Source organism: Platichthys flesus, chromosome 21 (assembly GCF_949316205.1).
Source record: "Platichthys flesus chromosome 21, fPlaFle2.1, whole genome shotgun sequence".
NCBI classification, from domain to species: domain Eukaryota; kingdom Metazoa; phylum Chordata; class Actinopteri; order Pleuronectiformes; family Pleuronectidae; genus Platichthys; species Platichthys flesus.
In genome coordinates this window covers 10,018,360-10,043,730 of record NC_084965.1, presented here as the reverse complement: position 1 = coordinate 10,043,730, position 25,371 = coordinate 10,018,360, and the positions used below count along the sequence as shown (strand labels likewise).

The following is a 25,371-nucleotide window of genomic DNA, read 5'->3' as shown; positions in this document are numbered from 1 at the left end:
CTGTCTCTTCCTTCCACATGCAATAAAACCCCATTGTCCTACACTTAGTAGTTTAGCACATCCAATGGATGAATAATAAACCACTAGTCAGGTTCCTTGGTTAGGTTTGCTTTTGCATCGCGCCCCTTTTAGTTTGAATTTAAAATTTGGGATATGCTTCCCTCTCCCCTTTTTTTGTTCTGCATGCTGTTTTGTGAGTCAATGTTTCTTCATAGCTCTTAAAACCTTTTCACTAAATTCAGTATTCATTGAATATAACATAAACTGTCAGCCATCGGTGGCCAAGGCTAGTGAATATTGAGAAGGTGTGTGCACTGAATATGTAGAGGTGTGTGTGTGTGTGTGTGTGTGTGTGTGTGTGAGTGTGTGTGTGAGCGTGTTTGCGTGCGTGTGTGTTGAATATCTCAAGGATGGACCTTGACTTTGCGGGGGTGCATGTGTTATTTGAGTGCGCGAAAGAGAAATAGAGAAATGTTTAGTATATTGGTGTAATGCTTTAAGAGCCACGCACCGTGGTAGTGGAGGGACAGACTGAATCGGAAGAGGCCAAAACCAACACCAGAGAGGAGGAAATACGTAAAATCTCCATTTAGTAAAACAATGATTAATTCATGTTTTTCTTTTTTGCAGCATCCGGACTGTTTAAACTGAACTCTTGAGAAAAGTGAAGCGTTACCTAGAATTCCCAAATATTCAACGATGCACAAACACTTTCATTCAAGTGTGTATGACCATGTGTGTGCCCTTATTTTTTATTTTTTTACACAAAGCTCAAGGTGAAATTTGCTATGATTCTAAATAATCAATAAAGCAGAGATGTGAAAACTTGAGGTGGGGTTCAAATTTTCTCTTTCAGGGCATTAGTTTCCCATGTGACCTCAGTGACACTTCCAACCAGGAGAGACAGGCGCTGCATAGAATGACCATTTACAGAATGGCTACTGTTAGCAGACAAACACACATGGGCAGAGGAACACACACACACACACACACACACACACACACACACACACACACACACACACACACACACTCACACACAAATATTAAACTGACCAAATACAATAGAAAAGATTCCACATTAAACACAAACCAAAACGATCCACAAAGGATTCGACATTTCTTGCTACTTGAGGAAGAAGAGAAGTCTATATTATGATGTTCGGGGACTTTGACAACCTGTTTTCAGTGGCTCCGCGAGTTAAGTTATTAGTCATCGGTTTAAGATCTCGGGGTCCCTCCCTGTCTCACTTTCTTGACCTTCTTACACAACTTAAGGTGCGACGTTAGTCCATAATCTGACTCTCGCTTGGTCTCTCCCTCTCCAGCGCCTCTCATGCGAGCTTCAAAGCCCCATCATACAGCATCAGCCATATAATCACAGATCTGCGGTCAGATTACCCTGCTCTCTCGGCTAACCTTTAACATGAGAAGGATGAAAACCGAGCTAACCCCGAATCAGTGGCTGGGCTCGGCTCGGCACTGCCCGGCCCTCATAAAAGCTTCATAAGGCTTCACAGGGGCTTCCTTTGGCTTTGTTGCGGGATTCGTAGCGGGCTAAGGTGCTCCCGCGAGACGTCCCAGAAGCCTCTCAAGACTCTCTCTCTCTCTCTTTATGAAGTTTCATGGGCTTGCAACACTGCTTTTGGGTATAAGCCAAAAGGTGCAGGTACACAGCTGCACACCGCCATGCACACAAATACACCACAAGAAGAAGAAGGGGGGAAAAAGAAAAAATCATATGCACACAACAGTGAACACTCACAAAGACAAAGACGCACACAGGAACTCCAACTCGCTCTCACACACACACACACACACACACACACATGCCCTAACACACTCCCCTCTTGCTCTCTCTCCTCCTCGCTTTATTTACAATCCTATGGCAGCGGTACAAGGGCCCGGGGCTATAACACACGGCACCTAATGCTCAAACTGCCAGGTAATCTCATGTCTGACATCCCCCTTTGATAGAAACTGATCAATAGACTCTTGTAAAGGAGTCATTTTCTCTGATGTTCCTACCAACCACTTCTCTCTATCTCCAGCTCTCTCCCCCTTCCCTCCCTCTCCCCCCCCTTCTCTTTTATTAGCCATACATTTATAATTCATATTTCAGTGGGGCTGAGTTTGCTCTGAGACAAAAAAAAAAAAAAAGGGTGGGGGGGGTGGTGGGCTTCTTTGTGTAATAAAGAACAATGGTGGTGAAATGATGGGGAGAAATGCCAGTGTTTGCTGCTGGTTCCGGTGAACAACAGTTTTGGGGATCGATAGAGTGTGAAATGGGATTATAGCTAGTAATAGAGGTGAATTGGAGGAGAGAGGCCTGTGCATGTGTGCGTCCGGGGATCCAGATTGAATAGCCGGCACGCACACACACACACACACACACACACACACACACACACGCACACATTCACGCACACCCAGGCGCACAATAATGATTTCATCATCTTTAGGCAGATGCACATCATCGGCAGAGAGGAGTGGTAATATCACATTTCTGTTTTTAGTGGGAGTGTGGAAATATGGATATTGTGTTTTTGTTTATGCCGTTATTTCATTTGTTGTCACATTTATTTCGCATTACGGCCAACCTTACAGCACATCTTAATCAACATGTAAGATGAAACCATCGGTCATATTTGAATATTTTAAACATTAGCTCTCGCTTGAATATTGCAGTTTGGAGTGGATGTGAATGAAAAGTTTCTTCAATAAACAATAAGCAAGGTTTCGATTAAACCAAACGGAATTTATCGAAGTGATTAGCAACAGAATCTTTACTCATCTACACCTTTCCTTTGTTTTGTGTTAAACCGAGCTTTGAATTTACTTTAAATCCCCTAGAAATAAAGTGAGTGCAATCTCACCTTGATTGTACTGTATCGTGTGCACCGTTTCAATCAAAGCACCATACGCAGTTTTGTGAAGTGTTGTGTGATTGACTCTACGGACTCGCTACTTTGTAAAAAAAATAAAAAAATAAAAAAAACAGGATCTCGACTGCGCTGAGAGTCGTGCAGAAAATGCGTGCTGTCAGAGAGTGACAAATCGCGACGCAGGCAGTCAGACGCCAAGTTTCAGCACTTTTTTTCCCTCTCCGTTTTAATCACCCCCTTCTCTCTCGTCTGCGAATCCTCTCCTGACACGGTTTGATTGAATCCAGCTGCCTTCAGACACTTCAATCTCATCCGTGTGACACTTCCCTGGTTCCCAACTCATCCTCCGGTCCTCTTGTTCCCCCCCCCCCCCCTTTGACGTTTCCTCCATCTTATCCGTCACGTCCCAAACTGCGGCTAAGTATATTCCGAGTTAACTGTGGGATTCAGGTGCCACGTGAGCTGCATCAAACAAATGAAACGATTTGATAGCAAAAAAAAAACGGCACTTCCATAAAAATTCACATCAGCAGTGAAAGATTTGTGTCACACTTGTATAAGTATTGCTTTATAGAGATGCCACCATGCTGATATCTCAGTGCACTATTAGCTACCAGATGAATAATTCTTCTATAAACAAGTAGATGGACAAATTAATAAATATTGACTACATAGAATAATACGACAGGTTAGTACATGAAATAATATTATGTCTTAAATATGAATCTTGTCTGGTGATGAGCATCTATTCCTCCACATGTTCCCCCCTTTTTGTTTGACAACTCTGTGTGTGCAGTCCGTAAAAAAATGTCTGCTTTCTAACATGTGTATTTATTTCACAATTCCCTCCATCCTCGACCCGATCCCCTGCTAACAACCAACAGAACGAATCATCACCGCTCATGGCACTGTTTACAAAATACAGAAAGAGCCTTGACAAGGGCTTCATGTTAATAAAAAGGCCTTTTGTTCATGACAGTAATTTCTCAAGCTGACTCCTCACCCAGTCTATTCAGGCCACTGCTGTATCCAGGTAAACAATGCCCCCTTTGTTATAATAACGCATCCTTATTCCTTCTTAAAGTCATTACAATCGGCCCTACACTGCTGGATTGTATTTGCTGAAGGTAAAGGCTGAATTATATGTGGTTTTGTGTGGAGCGCGGGGTTGAGGGAATGCGTTTTGATCACAGTCAAAGGCCAAGCTACACAGCGTTGTCCTTCTGTCTCTATCTTGTTAATGAGCAGTATTCACCGAGCAAGCCAGCCACTGTCTGCCACAGAGAGAGACCTCAGATTCATCTCTCTGCGGACAATAGGTGATTGTGCGTGTGTGTGTGTGTGCGCCTCGGAGAGCGAGTGTGTATGTGCTAATTAAAGCAGTGGGAGTTGGGCAGAATGTGTATGTGAGGTGTTTGCCTGGCGTGACCGTAGATGTGTACGTTAATTCTTAATGAGACATTTCTGTGCCCAGAGAGACCCAGCCATCACCATTCCTGCACTGACACACTATACTACAAAGGCCACCACCGGGGCTGTGCACACACACACACACACAGACACACACACACACACACACACACACACACACACACACACACACACACACACACTGTAGATTCAAGTTTGATTTAATGGTCTTCTGGTTTAGCTGTATGGTAATGATCTGGTTTGTGTGTGTGTGTGTGTGTGTGTGTGTGTGTGTGTGTGAAGACAGCAAGAGACCGAAACACCACATTGCTGTACCACAACTGGCTAATTTGAGCTCACAGCAGTGTTGCTGGTCCTACAACAAAAGGTAGTACACACTGTACAGCTCCATAGTTTGGTGATGGACAACCAACAGCCGCAACAATAAATGTAACCTAGGACATCTGGGTTTATGTTGCTTAATTTTGCCCTCATGAGCTGAGTCTTAGGGTTGGTGAGTTGCTTCTGCAACACTTGTTATCTAATTTGATGAAATCCTCTTCAACTTCCAATAGCAAATCAATAAATAAATAATCTGAAAATAGAAAATAAAAGCCCTCCCAGGACAATGTTGCCCAAAGGTGAACTGAATTAAAAGTCAACTCTTTGTGTTAAAAATGCTCATGTTGATGCACCAGGTGAGCTAGTGGGTGCCCCATGTTGGTTCTGGGTTGGTTCTGACCCAGCCCTTTGCAGCATATCTTCCCACTCTCTCTCCCAATGTAATCTCCCAATTGGATTTTGCTGTATCCTAAAAACGTGTATATTTACAGTATACACACTGTCAGCGTGTATGTGGTTGAGATGAAAGGTATTTGTTGACGGATAAATGGGCAGTTGGAAGGATAAAACAAGTAAGTGATGGATTTGTTGACTGATTGCTACCTGTCGCGTGGTGTTTGCCGCGTAACTCCTCCACCTCTTGGCTCAGCTGCCGGATGAAGGCGCTAAGACTCTGTTTCTCTCTGGTGGCACTTCTCATCTTCTCCTCCTGCTTCCGCAACTCCTCCTGAAGCCTCTGCACCTCTCCTCTCCGTGCATCCACCTCCCTGCTCCCTGCCGCAGCATCCCGCCGGGCCTCCTCCAGCTCCTCCTCCGACTGCCTGAGGAGCGCCGCGTGCACCTGTAAAACAAGAAAGGGCCAAAGAGGAACACGGAATGATCGACTGTATTTTCAGGTGCATGCATGCGTAGCATTTGAGATACGCTGTATCTACAAAGCACTTTGCACATCAAAAAGAGCCTAAAACATGTTTGGAGTGACCACTTATTTTTTGATCTCGCTGCCCTGCTTGTGTCTGCTTTTGTCCGTGGGACAATTTGACTCTTTGTCTGTGCCCACACGTCAGACTCTGAATCGCATGTGGACACGTGTCCCGTACCACTGATGTTAACGTTGCAGGAACAATTGGACATTGTGTCCTTAATGTGTCTTGGGGAAGTCTTCGTGAATGGTTAACCCTAAAAATCCTTTTAATTCTGAACAATGCCCACGTCTGTGTGTATGCTTTTAAAAAAAAAAACAGCAGAAAAACAAACATGCAGAAAAACATACATGAAACAAACGTTATATTGTTTACACTCTGTCTTCCAGTTTCCTCTTAAATCTTCAGTAGCACTGAATTCAGCACTGACTACGTATGAAGTCTTATGAAAATCTGCACAATAAAGATGAATGTGTTTATGCATAATGCATGTGACAAATGTTGACGTACCCATCGATACGCGTGTCCTCCTTGCATGAAACACTCATTATGTGATATTCCACAGGGAGGTAGGGGAGATAGAATGGTCAAGATCTGACAGCAAGTGGGAACTTTACAACAGTGTGTGTATAATACTGTGTGTGCGTGTGTGTGTGTGTGCAAATGATTGTGGTGAGTGCAACATGTGTACCACTTGTATGTGTCAGAGGACCAACAAATTAATATGTAAAATCAAATGTTCCCACTTCCACCTACGCACCTACAGCTTCACACACAGACACACACAGACACAGACACACACACACACACACACATACACACACGGGATGATGTGTTTATGACTGCCAGCTATGTTGGCACTCTGCCAGGCTACAGTCACCACTTTGAGTAATTTGAATATTTAGTGTCCCATTGAGCTCTTAATTGGAGTCAATTTCACCAGCCTTGGCACTGTTTGGTGCTTTAATTAATGGTGAGGCAATTTGTTTCTGCCAGGCGATCACATGAAAATCATGAGTGGTGTGTGTGTGTGTGTGTGTCTGTGTGTGTGTGTGTGTGGTGCCACGGGGAGATGGCTTGAGTACTCCTCTTTAAAACTTGAATGGAATCTCATGTAGCTCGGGCCAACATTTAGTAAAAAAAAGAAAAAGGTCAAAATAACACGCTCTCCCTAAACCAGAGGACAGGTCAGCAGAGGGGCGGTACTTCGATACCTTTCGAGTAGCCGCCAGCTCGAGCTCCAAGTGTGTGACTTGGGCTTTCAGGCGTGTCACTTCCTGTTCCAGGCGGCCGCAAATGCTCACGTGTGTGCGGTGGGACAGCGCGAGATTTTGCGTCATTTCCTGGGTTCTACGGGGAGGACAGCAAACAATTAGCTAGTGCGTCTGGGCTGCGGTGGAATGCATGGTACCAATAAACAAAATGAGAGGGGGAAAAAAAGAACAAATCAGATTAGTAGATTTAGCCAAATTAAAAGAAATTACTTTAACAGATTAGATTTTCCCCATGCAATGCGTCTATGCCTCTGTGTGCCATTTGGTAAGCAGACTGTTAAGAGAAAGAGAGAGCGAGAGAGAGAGAGTCCGCGGTGGAGGCAGTAGGGGGGGTCTAGACAGGAGAGACAATGACAGGAACGGGGATCAGCCGAGGAGAATGAGAGTTTTATAGACTCTGTTATTACTGTCTCTCCAGCTCCGACTTCATCTGAAGGATAGCCCCTTCACACTCTGCAATGCGCTCAACCTGCTCAGTGCAGCGCTGAAACACAGAGACAGACACACATGCATACAAAAGAAAACAGACGGTGACACCTTATTTGTTCACGTAAATCAGAAACTTTAAGAAATAAATCAATGCATTTTGGACGTGAACAAACATTCCTCATTTATATTTGAAGACATCTCTTATATTTGAATACATTCTCTTGGTTTAGTGTGATAATAGCATGCACAAAGTGTAATTGGTGAAGTGCAATCTCAACGTGCAGGACCGACCTTCAATCCCTGACCTTACCTTCTGTAGCTGCTGGCTGTGTCTTTGGAGGCCGAGGTACTCCTCATCAGAGTGAGAATGACTCGTCTTATGAAGCCGTAGGTCACATTCCAACATCAGCTTCTATCAGCGGAGGAGAGGAGGTGAAAACATAAAGCAGACTTAAATATTCTTGGACGGTTTTTAGTCCATCTCACACTGACTGGAAGCCAGAGCATCTCAACAGATTGCAGGCATTTTGGTTTGCTAATAACTGACAAATGACACTAAGGACTAAGGCCATTAAGGAAACAGATCATTATGCATTGCACTCCTTTGTGGATTGATTTGTTGCACGGCAGAGCACAGAGACACATGGCCCTGGTGTTCCCAAAACCCAAACACAAGGGGCTCGACCTTAACTACTGAATATAGTCAAGGGTAAGTAGAAGAAACTGCTTAATGTATCACTACCCTCAATCACAGCCTGTTAGCTGCTGTCCTTTGTGAAGGCAAATTATAAAAGACATCTTTGGAGGAGAGAAGAGAATCTTTTCATCACAGAAAAAGAATTCCTGAGTCAGAACATGGGCAGTCTACAATAGAGATAGCTATAAGGTATTTCCATTTGTGCTCTGTATGTGAGTATATAACTTCAGCAGTAGCATTTCATCTTTTATTCAATTCAAGAATTTCTTGTAAACAGGGAACAAAGGCATTAGTGACTCTGGGGTAAGCTGAGTCCAACGCTTGCATGAGGTAGAGAATTAGCGGGACGTGAAGCTCCAGAAGAGCTCCTAACCTCTTGATAGGCGCGTCACAATCAAAGTCATTAGCCAGTGTAATAAAGGGCCCGAGATACAGCCATTCTTCAACAGCCTAACTCTTTTATAACCAACAGATTAAAGTTGATTGGATTAAAATGACATTCCGCCCGTCTGACCTTGGTGGCAGCAGTTAAGTTCATCCAAATTAAATTTCTCCGTAATAAAGATGATTCATTTGTTGCTTGACGTAGTAAATATAAAACAGAGAGAAAGAGGGAGAAAGGATTAAGTGAAACACGCCACCGCACACGTGCACAAACACACACTTGTGCACGCACGTAAATGCACGAAAACAATGACGCACACGGACACAAAGGGAAAAGAACCCACACACGCACTCACACAGCTCAGGCAAGCACCTGGGTGCTCACGCAAGACGACAGTGACACATATGTGACTAAAGACGAAGACGAAGACACATCTTCTTGATGAAAACCAATTCAAGTATTAAAACCAGAATGAAACTCCATAGAGTGCACACCTCCACCAAGGCCAAATAGTCTCCATATGGAAAAACATTAACATTGACTAGATTTGGATTTATATTTGGATCTGCACCAAATACCACACACTCAAAATTACAAAACGCTCGATTTCAGAATGTCAAAGGATGATTTAAACAGATCTTCCGTTTGTCATGCCCCCCTCTACGCAGAATTCCGAGGGAGTTTTTGCGTAATCCTGCTAACTAACTAACACAAACAGATGAAAACATCCTCCTTGGCAGTGATATTAATACAGGTGTGTATATTGGAATAAAAGACTGCCCCTGATGGCTACTGGACAGATTACATCTCATTGTATGTTCACATTATCATTTCCCAAACAACTTCATGAATCTGGGCCTGGAAATTTCCATGTGTTAAACCTGGGCAATAAAAAATCTACACCTTGATGCCAATGTGTGTCCTGACCTGTTGTTTGAGCTTATCCCCTTGCTCCTGCAGGGATCCAATCAGGCTTCTGAAGTGGTCCACTTGTTGTTGCCTCTCGCTCAGCAGGGTCTGATTGGCCTGCAGCTCATCTGTCAGCTGGTCGAGAGCCTCTTGCGAGCTCTCCCATTGGCTAACCTTTTCCCGGTGCCGCTGCTCCAGCTCGGCTTGCTCTCGCTTCACAGAATGCGTTTCTAACTGGGACTCTCCTAGCTGTCAATTAAGCGTGGCCGAAGAAGTGAAAGGCAGAGTTTTAAATAAGGAAAATGTGGAGACTAAGCCTGGAGCTAATGGCACGAAGCATGCAGGGACACAATTTAAAAATACTACTGTAAACTACATGGTGCGCAAATATAGAAATGAACCGGTGTTGCTACCTGTTGCTGTGAATACTGTAGTTCCTCTTCTAAAAGCTCCACCTGCCCCTGCACCCTATGAACCTTCTCTATTGCCGCAGCGTACTTTTGTTTCAAAATCGCTACTGTTTCATTCTGCTCCTGGATCTGGGAACTGGCAACGTCGAGCTCCTCCTTGGCTCCTTTCAGCTGCTGATGAAGAAGTCCCATCTCATCCTCCTGCTTCCTCAGCTTCCCTTCAGACGCTTCAACCTGAAAGCAAAAATAATCACACGTGCTGCGTTTGTTGAGAGGAATAAGAAAACGTTCCTCTTTATTTATACAGCTGCAGCCCAAAGGTTTGGCAGAGGGACAAAATTGTTAATAGTTTTTATAAGAAAGAAGCAATTTGAAATTCCCCCATGTACAGATGCTTTTGAGAATGTTAACAGCTGCCAAATGTGAAAGTGTGGAGTGATTGAACATGCTGAAAATGTTAAAGATGTAGGATGCACAACTAGGGAAGCATATGTACACTTAGAAAAAGGCTGAAATTACTGCAGCACCCACCCTCCTCAACATTATCATCACGCCACGAAATACTTAACCCGATCCTTAATTAAGGCTAAATGTGCAAGGAAATAAAGTCAAACTTGTGTAAGGTAGTTTGTCTAACATGGTGTACGACACTGTGCTGCTCTACAGTAACCTCTGTCATTAAGAACTGGGAACCCAGGAAGTGAAACCAGGCTTAATCCCGGTGTTACACTAGGAATCCCACCGTAGCTCACCTTTCTAGGGGAGAGGTTGAGAAAGTTAAACCCACTCTAACACTCATCTCGAGTTCATCCACGTTAATCCCGCTGTAATCTGGATCTGAACACGAGGGTTTACGGCTAATGACAGCCAACTAGTTAGATTCCAGTGGTTCACCGCGGCTTGGTTTAACCAGGGATTAAATGGGCCCATCGAGGACTATCGCTTGGTAGAGGGGAGCATGACTGAGTGGAAAACCTGCCGGTGCAAAAAAGGAGAGGAGGAGAGGAGAAAAGACGAGAGGATGGAGGATCACCCAAAGGTTACCCGAGGAGTCAGTAGGAAACACACAAAGCACATAAAGTAAAGTGTCACGTGTCAACTTGCGCTACTTTAATACTCAATCGCAGCTCTCAGACCTGCACCGAATCACAGATATTCTTCTGAATTTACCCGGAGTCAGGACTTTCTGGAGTTTCTCATGCCAGCACACATAAAACACCGGATAATGTCAGAGTGAGCCAGTGTGAGAAAACCGCAGAAGATTATCCTGAGGATTCACCGTGAGCGGGCGGGTGTGTTGACGAGTTTTGTAAGGCGTGATTGACGCAAAGCGTGTAAGGCCCCGACGATCTCCAACTGAGTTTCTATATGTAAAAAGCAAAGTCACGAAAATGTTCGAACCTAAATTTGAATCCGGAGTTCATGTCTGGCTTATATTGCTTTCTCCTCTCTGTATTTCCCTTAAACGTATAGTATCTACCCCCTGATGCTGAATTTAGCATTTCTTACTGTAGGTGGATGAAAGGCCTCATAACAAGGCATCGTGGGAAACACTTCGGTTTTTTTAATCAGGGGGTTTGTGCTCTGGGGAAACAAACAGCCCTCATTAAACATGAGTGAAAACACACTGGTTTCACCCTCATGACCTGACAAACCATTCAGTCATCCCAGTACTCATCATTGTCACGTGAATTCCCGAGACAACACTCAGTTTATAATAACTTCAATCTCCTCTTCATTTTTTTCTTTTGAACCTCTCGGCCTTTGTTTCCCTCTCTGGTTTTATAATCAAGTTCAATTGGATGTGAGGGGTTTGACAAATGAAGGGGCCATCTTGTCTTGTTTGGGAATCCAGATGATGCAGATGAGGACATATCTGTAAATTGACTGGAAATAATACTTGTCTGCTTTAAATAGGTCACTTTGTCGTTCCTAGCAGGAAATTCTGACCGGATGATTTATGACTGTGATCACTCAGACTCCCGATGAATAAGTGCATCTGGTTCTTCTCCTTTGTTCACTGGATTAAAAACAGTAGATTGTTTTTTTTATTCTTTCTGCTAGATTGTGGCTCAGCAGATTGACAAGTGAACGCACAAAAGACTCGCCTCCGCTGCGGCTGTGTGCTGCCGACTAAAACTGTCCTTGAGCTCTGTGACCTCTGACTCTCAATCCTTCAGCCCGCTCTGTATTTTTGGCTGAGCTCAGATTTGTTCTGCTTCGATAGGCTGTGGAGCCGGGACGCTCCTCGTGGCTCCAGTGTTCGCCATCGGTATTGTGAGCCCGTTTCACAGATTCCAGGTCAGAGTCCAACTCGTCTATAGATCGCGACAACAGATTTCACCGGTAGGGGAGATGGAGATGAGCAGAGGTGAATAGTCGAGGAGGTAATTCTTTCTTACCTGTTGCTGACTAACACGGATCTGATTTTGCAGCCGCTCTTGTTCTTTCTCCTTCTGGTCTTTGCGGCGCTCTGTGTCTCTGACCTTTCTGCTTAACTGACAGGCCTCTTCTTGGTGTCCTCTGACTGTGTGGTTCAAGTGTCTCAGCTCACACTCCAGCTCTGCCATCTTAGCAAGAAAAAAAAAGAGAAAGCGAGAGAGGAAGACTGAAAAAAGATGGAAATGGAACAACTTTAAGAAGGCACACACAGACAGAAAAGACAGCGAGGGGGCGGCAGGAGCCTAAAAGTGAGCAAATCCGGCTTGAGTCAGAGTTTACCGGTTTAGTCTCAGGACCAGGTGGGAAAATGTGGGTACAACCGACATGAATGAGTAACGATTCCCTTTTTCCCTCAGTTCAAAACTTTCGAGGAGCCTTTGAGCAAGCTGCCGTACCTCCCACTGTTCTAATGGAGCTGCTCAGTAGCCAACAGTGGAAGACTGTTACCGGTTTGGGCAGTTCCCCCGAGTGGATGTGTGCAACTCTGTGGGTGTGAAGCAGGGCATTGTTGGCAAAAAAAACAAAAGGCACGAGGGCGCTCACACAGCCCAGCCTCGGCGTATGAAAAGGAAAACAAAAAGAAAATTGTAAGACAGGTGTATGAACCTTGTGGTAGTACCTGGAATGAAATTTAAGCCCTGAGACAAAAACCCAAAATACAACTTCCAGATAACCTTAACCTATTTCTCACGCAACAAAGCCACAAGGTATTAAATCGATCATATTAAAGGTGGTTTTGCGCTTTGTTTCACTTTTGTTTGTTCAGCAAAATCTTTACATTTTTCAAAAAACACAAACACCTGAACGTACACTCAAATTACACGCCAATTTATTATTATGGGAGAGGAGAGGAAAAGTTAAAAATTAAAATACTTTACAGATATAAACAAACCACCTGCTCTTGTGTTGCTTGATACTTTTGTCCCGCCGTCTTCATCTCATCTCTTAACTGCAGAATTAACTGATCTCTGCTTCGGACCTAAACACACAGAAGATACACTTTTAAAACTGACTTCCACTAAATTGCACATGTTGACATTTAAGCCCGGTATGTTTCCTGAGTTTAAGACTTGGTGAAGAACACAGGACTATGGGGGTGGTATCTCTGACCCACACACAAACAGACACACACAAATGCAGACGGAGACGGAGAAAGATGGACCTCCAGATGAGAGCCGTGGAGTTTCTCGTGGCTCAGAGCCAAGTCAGCCTCCAGTCTCTCTTTGGTCTGGTTGAGGCGGACACACTCTCTGCTCTGCTCCTCCATCTTGGCTCTCAGCTCGTCCCTCTCCTGGTGCAGCTTCTCCAAAGCCTTCTCTCTGTGGAGCAACTGGGAAACAATCAAGCCACTTGGTCAGTGCTACACTCATACATCTATATGTCAGAACACACCTGTAGCGCTTTGATCAGGTCAACCTCACGAAGGATAAACGTAATCTATTGACAATAAAATGTAATTACATATAAATAAACAGCCAAAGATACAGGATTTACCAGTTTTATTACAATTGCTTAATTTTTTTATAATTAAGGAAAATAAATAAATAAAAAAAAAAATTAAAATAGCTCTACATACAGTAACACCAAAAGAACAAATATGTAAGTGCTGCAACATTAATTCTGGAATCACTTAAAATTATTTAATTTACATTTTTTTATATTATACACACTAAAAAAATATATATATTTATATTGAACTTCATTTTTTATCAACTCTAAAATAAATATTCCAGCAGTAATATTTACCTCAGCAAAGGAGGTTATGTTTTCGTCTGTGATTGATCATTGGTCAGTTAGCAGGATTAGATAAATCTACTTTATTTATTTCCAGGACAGGGGGGATGACCCAAGGAAGAAATAAATTCAAGTTTAGATCAGGATGGGGGGGGTTGACATTTTATCTTTTTACACATTGCAGAGACATTTTCCTTGATTTCTTGAATTCAGAGAATACTTAACGGATCTTAAAGAACAAAAATCTCTTGCAATTTGGTGCAGATCCAAATAAAAATCCAGATCTAGTGAATTTAAAGGTGGTGTCATGAGGGTACTGTTGGGCCTCGGGGGAGGTTTGCACTCCACTGAGCCCCTTCTAGTTAACTGATAAAGGATTAAACAACAGTTTTTAACAATAACATTAGTATAAATCATAACTACTACAAATGTTATTGCTGAGCAGTGAAGCTGCCGTCTTTACCTGCTCCTGACAATCAGCGTGCTGCTTCTTACTCTCCGTGAGCTCTTTCACCAGCAAACTTATCTTAATCTCCCTCCTCTGCATCTGAAACACATGAATGGCGTTATGATATAAGAATGTTGGACCACGTTTCTTCCGTTGCGAAACAGAAATGCTCTTTTTTTTGTTTTTTATGGTATTTTGACAGGACGTTAAGAAATATCTTGTTAGGGAGACGGGAACTTTGGTAACTGTTTACAAAATTAGAGATAACATTTTTCAGGCCTGACTTCATAATTGTGTGTGAGTGAACGGTGGTGGTGGTGGTGGTGGGGGGATGACGCTATGTGCCGGAGAAACGGTTGTTTATACATCTCTTGAGTTTACAGTACGTCGGACAATCGCTTGTGTTTGTCTGTTTCCTTGGTGACCTTCCCTAATTACCCACTTCAGTTCCATTCCAAATGTGTGTGTGTGTGTGTGTGTGTGTGTGTGTGTGTGTGTGTGATTTCTCTCAAGTTTGGGGACGTGTCGAGACTTTTTCAGTGCACTTCAGTGTAATTTGCCCTGAACACGTTTTTACTGTGCACATCTGCTGCTGACATGGTATCCACTTTTGATTTATATATAGACAAAAGTCCTTCATGCTGACTTGAGCAAAAAAAAAAAGAAGCTCTCTCTCTTTCTCTCCATCCCTCTCCACCTCCAGCCGGTCCTGCATGATCCAGGGATTGTTTTGAGCAGAGTTGAGGGCTCGTTTGTAACTGTCCGGGGGGATTGATGGAGTTAACTTGGCTCTTTGACCTCTCACCCCTGGCTGTCAGTGGCCAGGCTCCCAGGCACACTAAACCTGAGCTAGAGCGAGGAGGACAACAACTGAAAAAAAGAACAGAAAGCACTGCATATACACGGCCATGCATGTAGCAGCTGAATCCCGGATGTAAACAGAGGTGTACAGGTACCCTGGTCAGGAGTCACACAGGTTGGGTTTTACATTCCATAGATGTCAGATGGAACAGAGTGCATTATTTGCACACAGGAAAAAATGACCAGAGCATATATTCATGTTTCTAAACTTACGAACAGAACAATACCCACTTCCTGCCATTTCTTTTTTCAAACCTTGGCGTCATTTATCTTTGAGTGTGTGTCTGTGAGAGAGTAAGTGTGCGCACGTGAATTCCCAACGTGAACTTGTGATTGGCAGAATGGCTGTTGATAAACACAGGAGGATGTCGTGTCAAAACAGACAACTTGTCAAAACGACACGCTAACTAGGTCAATCACAAAGTTTAAGAAGAAACTTTGGAGTGGAGCTTTGGTTTATGCATATCTCTGCGTGCATGTCTACGTGGGAGTGTGTGAGTGTGTGTGTGATAAGCTCCTGAACGAATCTGCAGGAGGGGACCTCCAATATCGAAGGTATTTTTAAATCAATGAGCTCTTAAGTGTATCTCAGTCTTATGTGTTCGCACACACGCACACACAACACTCACTGCAGATAGAATCCCTACTGACAGGCAATGACAAGATAAAGAGAGAGAGAGCGGAAAAAAAAGAAGGGTGGGGTACGGGGACGACATGGGGGGGGATAATATTTGAACAGTTGGGGGTGGAGAGTGGTGATAGGGGTGGGGGGGATGAAAGGGAGAAGTGGCAAGGCAAGAGAAGAAGTGAGCAATAAGTGAGATCAAGAGAGAAAATGCGGAGAGAGAGAGAAAAATCAGTAAGCCATTCTGACGGTTGTAAAGCATTGTGAGCAGGGCCGACGTTTGTCCAAGTCCAACCTTGAAGGCTTCAACAACCTCCCTCGATTCTGCTTGAGATCCACTGTACCGCTCCTTCTCTCTCCTTTTCATTCTTGTTTGCTTTCTCCATCCCTACCCCCCCCCCCCATGCCCCTTTTGTCCGTTTCAAATTACACGCAATTTGAATTATTTTATCCAAACGCGCTTTAAAGAATAACTATGAGGACATACTTTTTTTCTTCTAAACTGAAGTCCAACTGTGCGAGAAAAGTACTGGACATCGCACACTGCAGCCACATCCAGACCTTTGTGACACGCAACATTTGGAAATGAATAACAAGCTCCTATTCTATAACAGAATACTTCCAGTAACAATTTCACACGTAGCTTTATGAATTAAGAAGCGTTAATCCAAGCCCAAATCACATGAGTCCAGTTAGCTCAAGTCAGACCAGTGCTTCCATTCCTCATCCACTATCCCCGTATGCTTCCCAGTATTCTCACCGGATACGATTTTTCCTTTTTAAAAGGGAGTGGACGACTCATTCTCTAAAGTAAAGTCGAGCCGGCTCCCCATTCTCCCGAGCAAAGAAGCCTAAGTGAGAGGGAGAGAGAGTGAATCGGCAGAGTACATTTCAGATGAACGAGGGAGTGTTGACAGTATTTGTTCAGCTGTGCTAATGTTAGGACATTTAGAGCTGGAGAGGAAAATACTTAACACAAAGTTCTCTCAGTTTCACTTACATTCAAGTGGAAGCAGACACACACACACACACACACACACACTCGCTCTCTTCTTTTCCACACACCTACCAGCATGCAATAATGGCATGAAGTGTGGATGAGTGAATGCATGGAGGAGTGTGTGAGTGTGAGTGTGAGAGTGTTTCAGAGAGCGTGTAATAGATCTGAAAAAGCAGGTTTGGGGCATAAAGCAGGGCGAATGAGGGCCAAAGAAAAAAGGACCTGAAGTCTTCATGGGTCCAGCAGAACCATGGGACCCGAGACCTGGGACCCTTTTGGATTCAGATACGCATTTTATAAAGTCAGTCAGGTCCGGGCCAGTTCCCATTCTATTACCCCATGTCCCCGGTGTGTTTAAGATTGTGTGTAATAACCAGGTAGACCAAAGAACACCCTGCCCCAGCTTGGTCAGACAGTACTGATGAAAACCAAGTTTGCATGTGTGTCTTTGTGTCAAAAGCTGATTGTGAACGAGTCGTACTTGTCGTCTTTCTCAAAATGTCCTCACTCTGTCCTGTGCTAAAGATATAAGTGCAAACACACACTCATGCACGCACACAGTGTAGTACCATTAAATCATTGCACAGTATCTGAAAGTGGCTTCTCCAACAAGGCATGTGTTGAAGCTCTTTACCTTCATCCTGCAGGAGTATAAGTGAATTATTCTTCACTCCTCCATAGTGAATTACAAAAGGATCAATAATGGCCTTTAAAAAATATTTGTTTAACATAGTATATTTCACCGGAGTCAATGTGCTGACATGAGCTGCAGAGCAGGTCGTCTTTTTAGAAGTGCATTCTAGAAACTGGGTGACAGCTGTAACAATAGCTTCAGTGGGAGCGGACAAATCCTGACCCTAACCCCAACACTATTCTGAAACTGAGTATTGTTAGTGAAGGGGGCTTGCCAGTGAAAAGGACTGAACCTTGTGTTCTGCTTCCCTTTTTATTTTCTACTACACATCCGAGCCCCCTTGAAATTCACTAGTGAAAAGTATCTTTCCGACCAGAGTAATTGAAGGTTAAACACAAACCAGGAAGCATTACCAAATGCTTCCTGGTTTGCATTACCAATTATTTAAAAAAGGGCTGCGCATTACAAAGGTCTGAGAGTCAATCCGGCACACAAATATGTCATATTTGAGTTTTAGTGCAGTTGTAACAGAAAAGAAAAATCTGGTTTTAGCAGAGTATTCCAAATTTTTAGTCGTTGCTCTTTGTCCCAAAAAATTGTCTGTTTTTAATAAGCTCTAAATATCAGAACATCCCATTTCCCATTATCTAAAACCTTATTATCAGCACCATTGTAGAAATAGACAATGCGTGGCAGAGTGAATATTACATTTGAAAATTGAATATTTAAATGAATCCCTCACCTGTATGACCTCCTCTTATCAGAACCATTGTGGGAAAAGACAATGCATTACATTAAAGTGAATATTATATTTCATCCCAATCCTGTAGAACCACAGCCATTTTCCCCCTGTGACATTGTCCACCTTGTGTAGAGACCGTTCCTTGACCTTGTTAGCGAAATGAATTCGCTGATAATGCGTCAATGTCAACAACGCGTGGCCAACAACAGGGAAGTCAAATGCACTTGTCTCCGAATAATTGTTAGAAGAAAATGGCAAGAATTCAGCATTATAATTTGAATGAAGTTCCTTTAGGTTCAAATCGATTACCTTCTTTTCAGCGGTGCGATGAACATGAGTGAGTTCCTGCTGAAGACGCTCTACCTCTTTGTTGCACTGATGCAACTGTTCCTGGTTCTGCTCTCTCTGCTGTCTTTCCGTGTTCAGGCTGCTTGTGGTCTGGTCCAGGGTCTCGCCGATGTCCCTCAGCATGCACTCGCTCGTTTGTAACTGGGCAGGAAGAGAAATGAAGAGTAAGTTCGGTGCATCTGCATGTTTATGGTGAGAACCAAAGGGACCGGCAGGCTGAGAGCTTCAAAGGGGGCTGAGGAGGAGAGGATCACCACTAGAAGAATGGGGGTCTAGCAAGAGAAGGAGATTCAAGTATAATTTAGGGGTGTTTGCTGCCACTCGGTCTCCATAGCAGTGAAAGGGAACATCGTAAAGGCTTTGTGCCAGATTGGGGAACCCTACAGTTAATGCATTGATTCAGGACCAATAAAACTGTTTGCCTACTCGTCATAAAGACGTAGGACACCAACGTTCGAGTGGGGCAGTGCTCACAGAGAGCTGTCTTCCTGTTCCTATCTTTAGACCAAATATAGACCAAATATATTAGACCAAATATAAATAAATACAACACGCTTTAAAGTGTAACATAACACTGTAAAGATGTATGTAGAAGGCAGAAATGTTGAATGAAGTAGAGGGATTCTCGTCTCCAGAGTTTCCTGATGGCCACGATCACGACCGGTTTGAAGCAATGGCAATGGCAGCCTGTGTTGAAACAGCCAGGGCTGAAGCTCCAGTGCCTGAGGAGCACTGTGGTCATGAGCCATTTGGACTGCTGGTACAGTTCGTAGATGAAACCCTGGAGGTGAGAAGCCCTCAACACTTCTGTTGCAGCGCTGCCTGTGAGAGACAGCATACACATTTCTGTATCTGCATGAATGTCATGACAGAGATGGCAAGTATTGGCAAAGCAAGATCCAAGACAAAGGTGTTTTGAGCCGCGTTCAACCCATAAATGTAGAACTACTTTTTTATAAATTTGATAATAACTGTGATATAAAAAGCAGCATTAATGTATTTCCTTATAAAAAAGTCAAACAATTTAGTTCATAGCTCAAAAAACACATTTAACTGCGCAGTACCTCTTTAATTAACATGGCTGCTTGTACCATTAAGCATTTCTTTAATTCTCACTCTATGTTTTGCTTGACTACTGCACCTTATGTACACAATCATGGAATCCTGTACATTTTTGTAATGTTTACTTAGACCTGTGGCACTGCAGGTATGCAAAATGAGCCCAAGAATATCAGTAATGTGAGGAAATACCATTTTTGAAATGACTTCATTAAAATTGCTGCCGTCTCCCGAATACACCAATTATTCCAGAAAGGTGAGGTAATTAAGTTGGTGTTACAAAACTCAGGGCACAGAGTCAACACATAAGAGGGTGTTGGGAGAATTCCCTAAGTCAAATAACTAATATTCTTTTATGTTGGATGCACTTCATTCAGTTGGCTGACAAGCACCAGCACCGCTGCAGCACTCGAAGCAGATGAATGACTTGGTTTTGGTCAAGGACACAGTAAATGGGTTAATTTAAGCCTAAAACACACGGCTGCCACTCGACTTTACGAAATACCTAGAGGGCCGAGAGGAGGTGGTTGAAAAGAAGGGAAAGAATACAGCAAGAGAGTGACGGAGAGAGGAAGAAAGAGAGAATTTTAAAGAAGAGAAGGAAAGGACAATGAGAGAAACCTTAGGGCCATTCCATTCATCATGTGTATGATTCCTTAATGTTGCCATTCATTACCACTGGTTCTCGTTTGGGTGAAGGCGAGACCGGACAAGAGAGATGAGGGATAAACAGAGAAACAGAAAGAAAGAAAGGACCGATCTAAAAGAGACATAATGGAGGAAAAAAATAAAGAAACAAAATCATATTTAACCCCTCCTCCACTCCGGCTCTCTCTCTTGGCTAAGTGATATTCATATGAACATGGCTCTTTATTGTACAATGAGCCAACCCTCTGCGGAGCTAAGATGGTGGCGATGAGTTATTAAATATGGAGAGAGGGCAAGAGAGGGAAGGCGGAGAAGGAGGGGAAGAAGGATGGATCATTAACTGTGAAGGAAGTAAAAAGTGAGGATAATTCCCTGATGTACCTGACTGGATTTGATAGAGAAGGCTGCCTAGTTCTGTTCCTTATTTAAGAAGAGCTCACTGCCCATGTGTGTGTGTGTGTGTGTGTGTGTGTGTGTGTGTGTGTGTGTGTTCGTGTGTGTTCGTGTGTGCACGTGTTACCTACTTTGCTCTGCAGCGAGGTCACGGTTTCTTGGAGCTGCACGCTGTCGTGGACCAGCTGTTGTGTGTGTTTCTCCTTCACAGCCAAGGTTCTCGTCAGAGAGTCCTGTGTGGCTCGCAAACCAAGCACATCCTGGTTCAGGTGCCTCACACGCTCATCTCTTCCTTTCATCTAAAACACACACACACACACACAAAAGAACCATCTGTTTATATACATACACGGTACGTACCAAAAACACAACATACACCACTGATGCCTTTACCTTCCTTCAGCAGAGCTCTTGACTGGGCCTGTTCTGATGCATCGGACTGATTTTCCCCTCCGTACATCAGCACATAATTGGCATTTAACATTTTGCATGCAAAATTTCATATAATAAGAAGTGCTAAATTCTGTTATCCTTTCTTGCACCTCAAAACAGCCTTCTCTCTGCAGCATTTCTAGCCGGGCAAGAAATGCTGCAGAGAGAAAGCTGTTTTGTCGGCCTCGTACCTGTCTCAACCAGGTACAACACAGTTTCTTGGAGACACCATGCTTTTTTATTTACATTTAAAATCAGAACATCCATGCTCCCACAGTAAAAAGCATCATTCCTCGCCTTGAGCTATCTGAATGTTTTCCATTTTATCATATCTGAGTCAATCTCAGCGAAAGGCATAAGGTCCGGTGTCAGGTTTGACCTCACCATGTTTTGCAATAGAATCTTTTTAAATCTGAAATTTATTAATCCCAGAAGTTTTAAATCTAACTCACCATCTGTGCACTAAACAGGAAAAACAATTGCATATATATATATATATATATATATATATATATATATGTATATATATGTATATATATCAAAGCTACAACAAAACTAACAGAGTTACTGAACATACATTTGTGATTAAATTAGAGATCCTCACCCCAAACATTACCAAATGTGTGTGTACTGTATGTTTGTGTATGGAGGGGCCTGTGGTTCAGGATTCTTTACTAAATTAAAGCCCCAATTCATTAGAGTGTGTTGAATGAGCCCTGTGTTAGATTAGCGAGGCCCAGCAGACAGTCATCATACATGCCAACGTATACTCAGAAAAACAATACACGGATACACACTTGTGTACATGCAAGCACACATCCATATACATTTTCAGACACAGAAAGACCACACGCTGTTATAAGGAAAGACAATGTGCACTCAAATGTTAATGTTACTGAAACCTACCCCCAACCAGTAAATACATCATCCGACATATAGTGACTTTCCTGCAGTCGTGTACATTCCGGCTAATGGATGGTAACAATTATCAGCCAAGCGGTAGCCAGTATTGGAACGGTAAATTAAAACTATTCCTTTATCTGGATATTCCACCAATATTAGTGTGACTATTGGGAAATAAAGGAAGTTTTACCAAACTGAGACAATAATGTGTAATTGTCAGTGCTTCAGGCGAGTTGGTTCAACGCATTGAGTAAGTGGGCAAATGTTCATCTTTTTATGCTAAGCCATCTATATTGCAGGAGAGATTTCAGATGAAAAACAATTATGGAGCAAAGGAGTAGATTTGGAATATTATTACAGTCAACTTTTAACAAAGTTAAAGCAATCAAATTTACAGTTTTTTTTACAGTACTTACTTACGACAATTCAAGCTATATATAACTATATACTGCATATAAAACAAAATATTTGGGGCAAAACATATTAAATAAGGTATATCCACATATATCATAAACACATTGCTTGTGGCTGAGGGGTAGACAGGTCGTCCTCCAACCTGAAGGTCGGCAGTTCGATCCCCAGTCTTCCCAATCTGCATGCCGAAGTGTCCTTGGGCAAGATGCTGATCCCTGAATTGCCCCTCATAGAACAACAAAGTGCTGCTAATAGATACACCGTATGAATGAATGGGTGACTGTAAAACTCTACTGTATATAGCTTTGAGTGGTCATCAAGACTAGAAAAGCTCTATATAAATACAAGCCATTTACCATTTATACAGCTTTCCACATATACTTGAGAATTGTGCATTGGATTTTTTTTCTAAATCTATGGCAGAAGCCGGGTGAGAGTACACTGCCATGTTTTTCTGATCTTAATTTCACACTGGGAAAAACCCACCTTCCCCAAAACAACAATTTTTCCATGTGTTTAAATTAATTCAATCCCACCATGGTAAAATACCCACAGAACAATAGATAGATGATGAAAAGGTGATGAAAAGTTTAGGTTAAAGTGAAGTGAATTGACCATCACCTCCTCTAAGGTATAATGGTTTCCTCTGCCTGTCTGTCTTTTATTAGCAGGTTTATCCGTCAAACACTATTTGACGGATTACCACAGAACTTGATTGAATGATGCGGTGTGGGTCATGGAAGTGCCCATTAAATTGTAGATTGACTGTATTTTACGGGGACCATTGGGCCTTGGTGGAGGCATGCACTCGACTGAGTGCCATTTCCGGTACAATAATGACATCTCTATGATTCCAAGTCAGTCATATCGACCTGGCAAGCTAGTTAAAGATCACAATGTCTGTGAAATATCTCTCCGACAGCCCAAGGTCTTCATGGCACGGACTTAGAGAACTCAATAATATTGTTACGTAATTAATACGTAACAGATTTTCCTGCTTTTCAAATCTGCCACCCTCAGAGATGATTAAAAGTTCCCATGTGGTCTGTGTGAAGTCTTAATTCTCCGGCAGGGGAGCGTAGGACCTTAGCTGGAAGTCCGGAAGAAAGAATATCAGATTTGCGATTTTATTTCAAATGAGTGCTTAAGCCTCGGACTTTCATATTAGTAAAGCCCCTATTGAGAGAGAAACCTCAATCTGATCAAGTCTCATTACTTTGGCAATCAAAGTTTCGCCCCCGGGGTCCTCCTCTCAACTCCCGCTCGCCTCTGCCTCCTCCTTCTATTCCTTCCCTCATCTCTCCTCTTTTCTCCTCTCCTCCCAGCCATCATATGTTCTCGCCACGGAGACGGAGGAGAAAGAGAGAGCGGCTTGCACAAATCCTTGATTGGCCAAAGTCTATCCTCCATCTCGGATTACGAATAGAAGTGGAACATTTGAGGACAAAGAAAGGAGATGTGAGGAGGGGAAGAGACAGGGAGGAGGGAGAAAAAAGAGAGGGGGAGTGTGAGAGAGAGAGAGAGAGAGAGAGAGTTGCAGAGTTATAGGCACACAGAGAGAGTATGGCTAATATAATTGAATTAAAAAAGATGGAGCGGGGCCATTTCCACGCAGGTGGGAGTGTGGAGTGAGAAAGAGCAGGCGAGATATTAACTTCTAATAAAAGAGAGATTAGAAAGTGGCTAGGAGGACTGCTGTCTTTACCTATGGGAGTGACAGCCCCCACATAACCTTTCGCTGCAATATGCACACCGATATTGGCAACCATATTCCGAGCGCGGCCCCGCACAGGCCCGACAAATACATATACACAGGCGTTCATACGTGTACCCCTGTCTGTGCAGAATCCAGAATTTACAAATAGGATATACTGCATATGCAGAAACGTGTGACATTTGAGGGAGAATGACGACAATGAATTATCAGCTCTCATCCAGCGATCCAACAGGCGGCAGCCATCAGATAATGAAGACGCAGCTCTTTGGGAAGCTGCTGCCGCTATACAGACAATTAATTAACTAATTGGTCTAACGAGCTCGTTAATGCCAACGCTTCTTTGGCAGCCGGCGTGAATACATTACCGAGGCTAATTCAATTAAACAGGTGCAGATTTCACAGCTGCCTCTCTCGCGGGTACACACACACACACACACACACAAACGCACACACAAATCCTACAGGTGTTGTGTACATGTTCGCTCCATTTGACTCTGATGTCTTTCTCCGCGAAACCTTGGCATGCGATCAAAAGCATAATGATATGCAGATCAAGCTGTGTGTGCTGGTGTGCGTGTGCGTGTGTTGGCGCCTTTGAGTCAGAAGTACAGCTCAATAAGCTCTAACGCCACTGGTGAGCTCTCTGAAGAGTTGAAAGAGTGGGAAATAAGTGGAAGGGAAAACTGGTTGATGTCCTTCAATAGCCCGGTTACATGAACTAAAAGCCAACATCCGGCAAGAGCATATCAAAATTGCCTGGGTTCTTTCCTGACCCATTCAGCCACCTTCCACTAGTGATAATCCATCCTGTAGCTTCAGCATAATCCTGCCAACTAAAGACAAACAAACACAGACGAAAACACAACCATCTTTGACAGCTATAAAATGTGTAAGATGTGTTTACAATCATATGTTTTTGCATGTTTTTTACACTCGTGATCTCACCTTCTGTTTCACACCCTCCAGCTCTTGGGTTAGCTGGTTGACCCGCGCCTCCCTCTCCACCAGTCTCCTCTCAAACGAGGCGCTGAGCTCGCTCCTGAAAGACTCCATGTTGGCCTCGGCCTGGAACACAGTGAGCAGCAGTTCACTCATTCATCGCCAGAGACCGCAGTTCAAGTGGCTGCATGTCCAGCCGGCTTCTGAGCAATGTTGCAGGGAATTATCAGGAAAAAACGAGAGAATAACCGTACATGAGCAGAAACACATCCTTTTGAAGCAGAGATGCAGGTAGTGGAAACAAATAAGGAAGGACACACATGTGCACACTAGCAAACATACACACACATTGCAGAGAGGGACTTCTG

The 25,371-nt window shown here is 43.3% G+C and overlaps 1 protein-coding gene across 1 annotated transcript in view; it reads right to left on the bottom strand.

Moving 5' to 3' along the window:
- LOC133933059 (trichohyalin-like) overlaps positions 1-25,159 on the bottom strand; it is a 48,891-nt gene extending 23,732 nt beyond the window's left edge. The window contains exons 1-13 of the mRNA XM_062380012.1: positions 25,010-25,159; positions 20,730-20,897; positions 18,460-18,639; positions 14,304-14,387; positions 13,269-13,436; positions 12,999-13,085; positions 12,067-12,234; positions 9,668-9,898; positions 9,273-9,503; positions 7,574-7,675; positions 7,242-7,318; positions 6,775-6,910; positions 5,241-5,478 (exon numbers count right to left, since the gene is read on the bottom strand). Coding sequence (XP_062235996.1) covers positions 5,241-5,478; positions 6,775-6,910; positions 7,242-7,318; positions 7,574-7,675; positions 9,273-9,503; positions 9,668-9,898; positions 12,067-12,234; positions 12,999-13,085; positions 13,269-13,436; positions 14,304-14,387; positions 18,460-18,639; positions 20,730-20,897; positions 25,010-25,159 — 2,020 coding nt within the window. The remainder of the gene's footprint in view (positions 1-5,240; positions 5,479-6,774; positions 6,911-7,241; positions 7,319-7,573; positions 7,676-9,272; positions 9,504-9,667; positions 9,899-12,066; positions 12,235-12,998; positions 13,086-13,268; positions 13,437-14,303; positions 14,388-18,459; positions 18,640-20,729; positions 20,898-25,009) is intronic.
- Between the last annotated feature and the right edge of the window lie 212 nt (positions 25,160-25,371).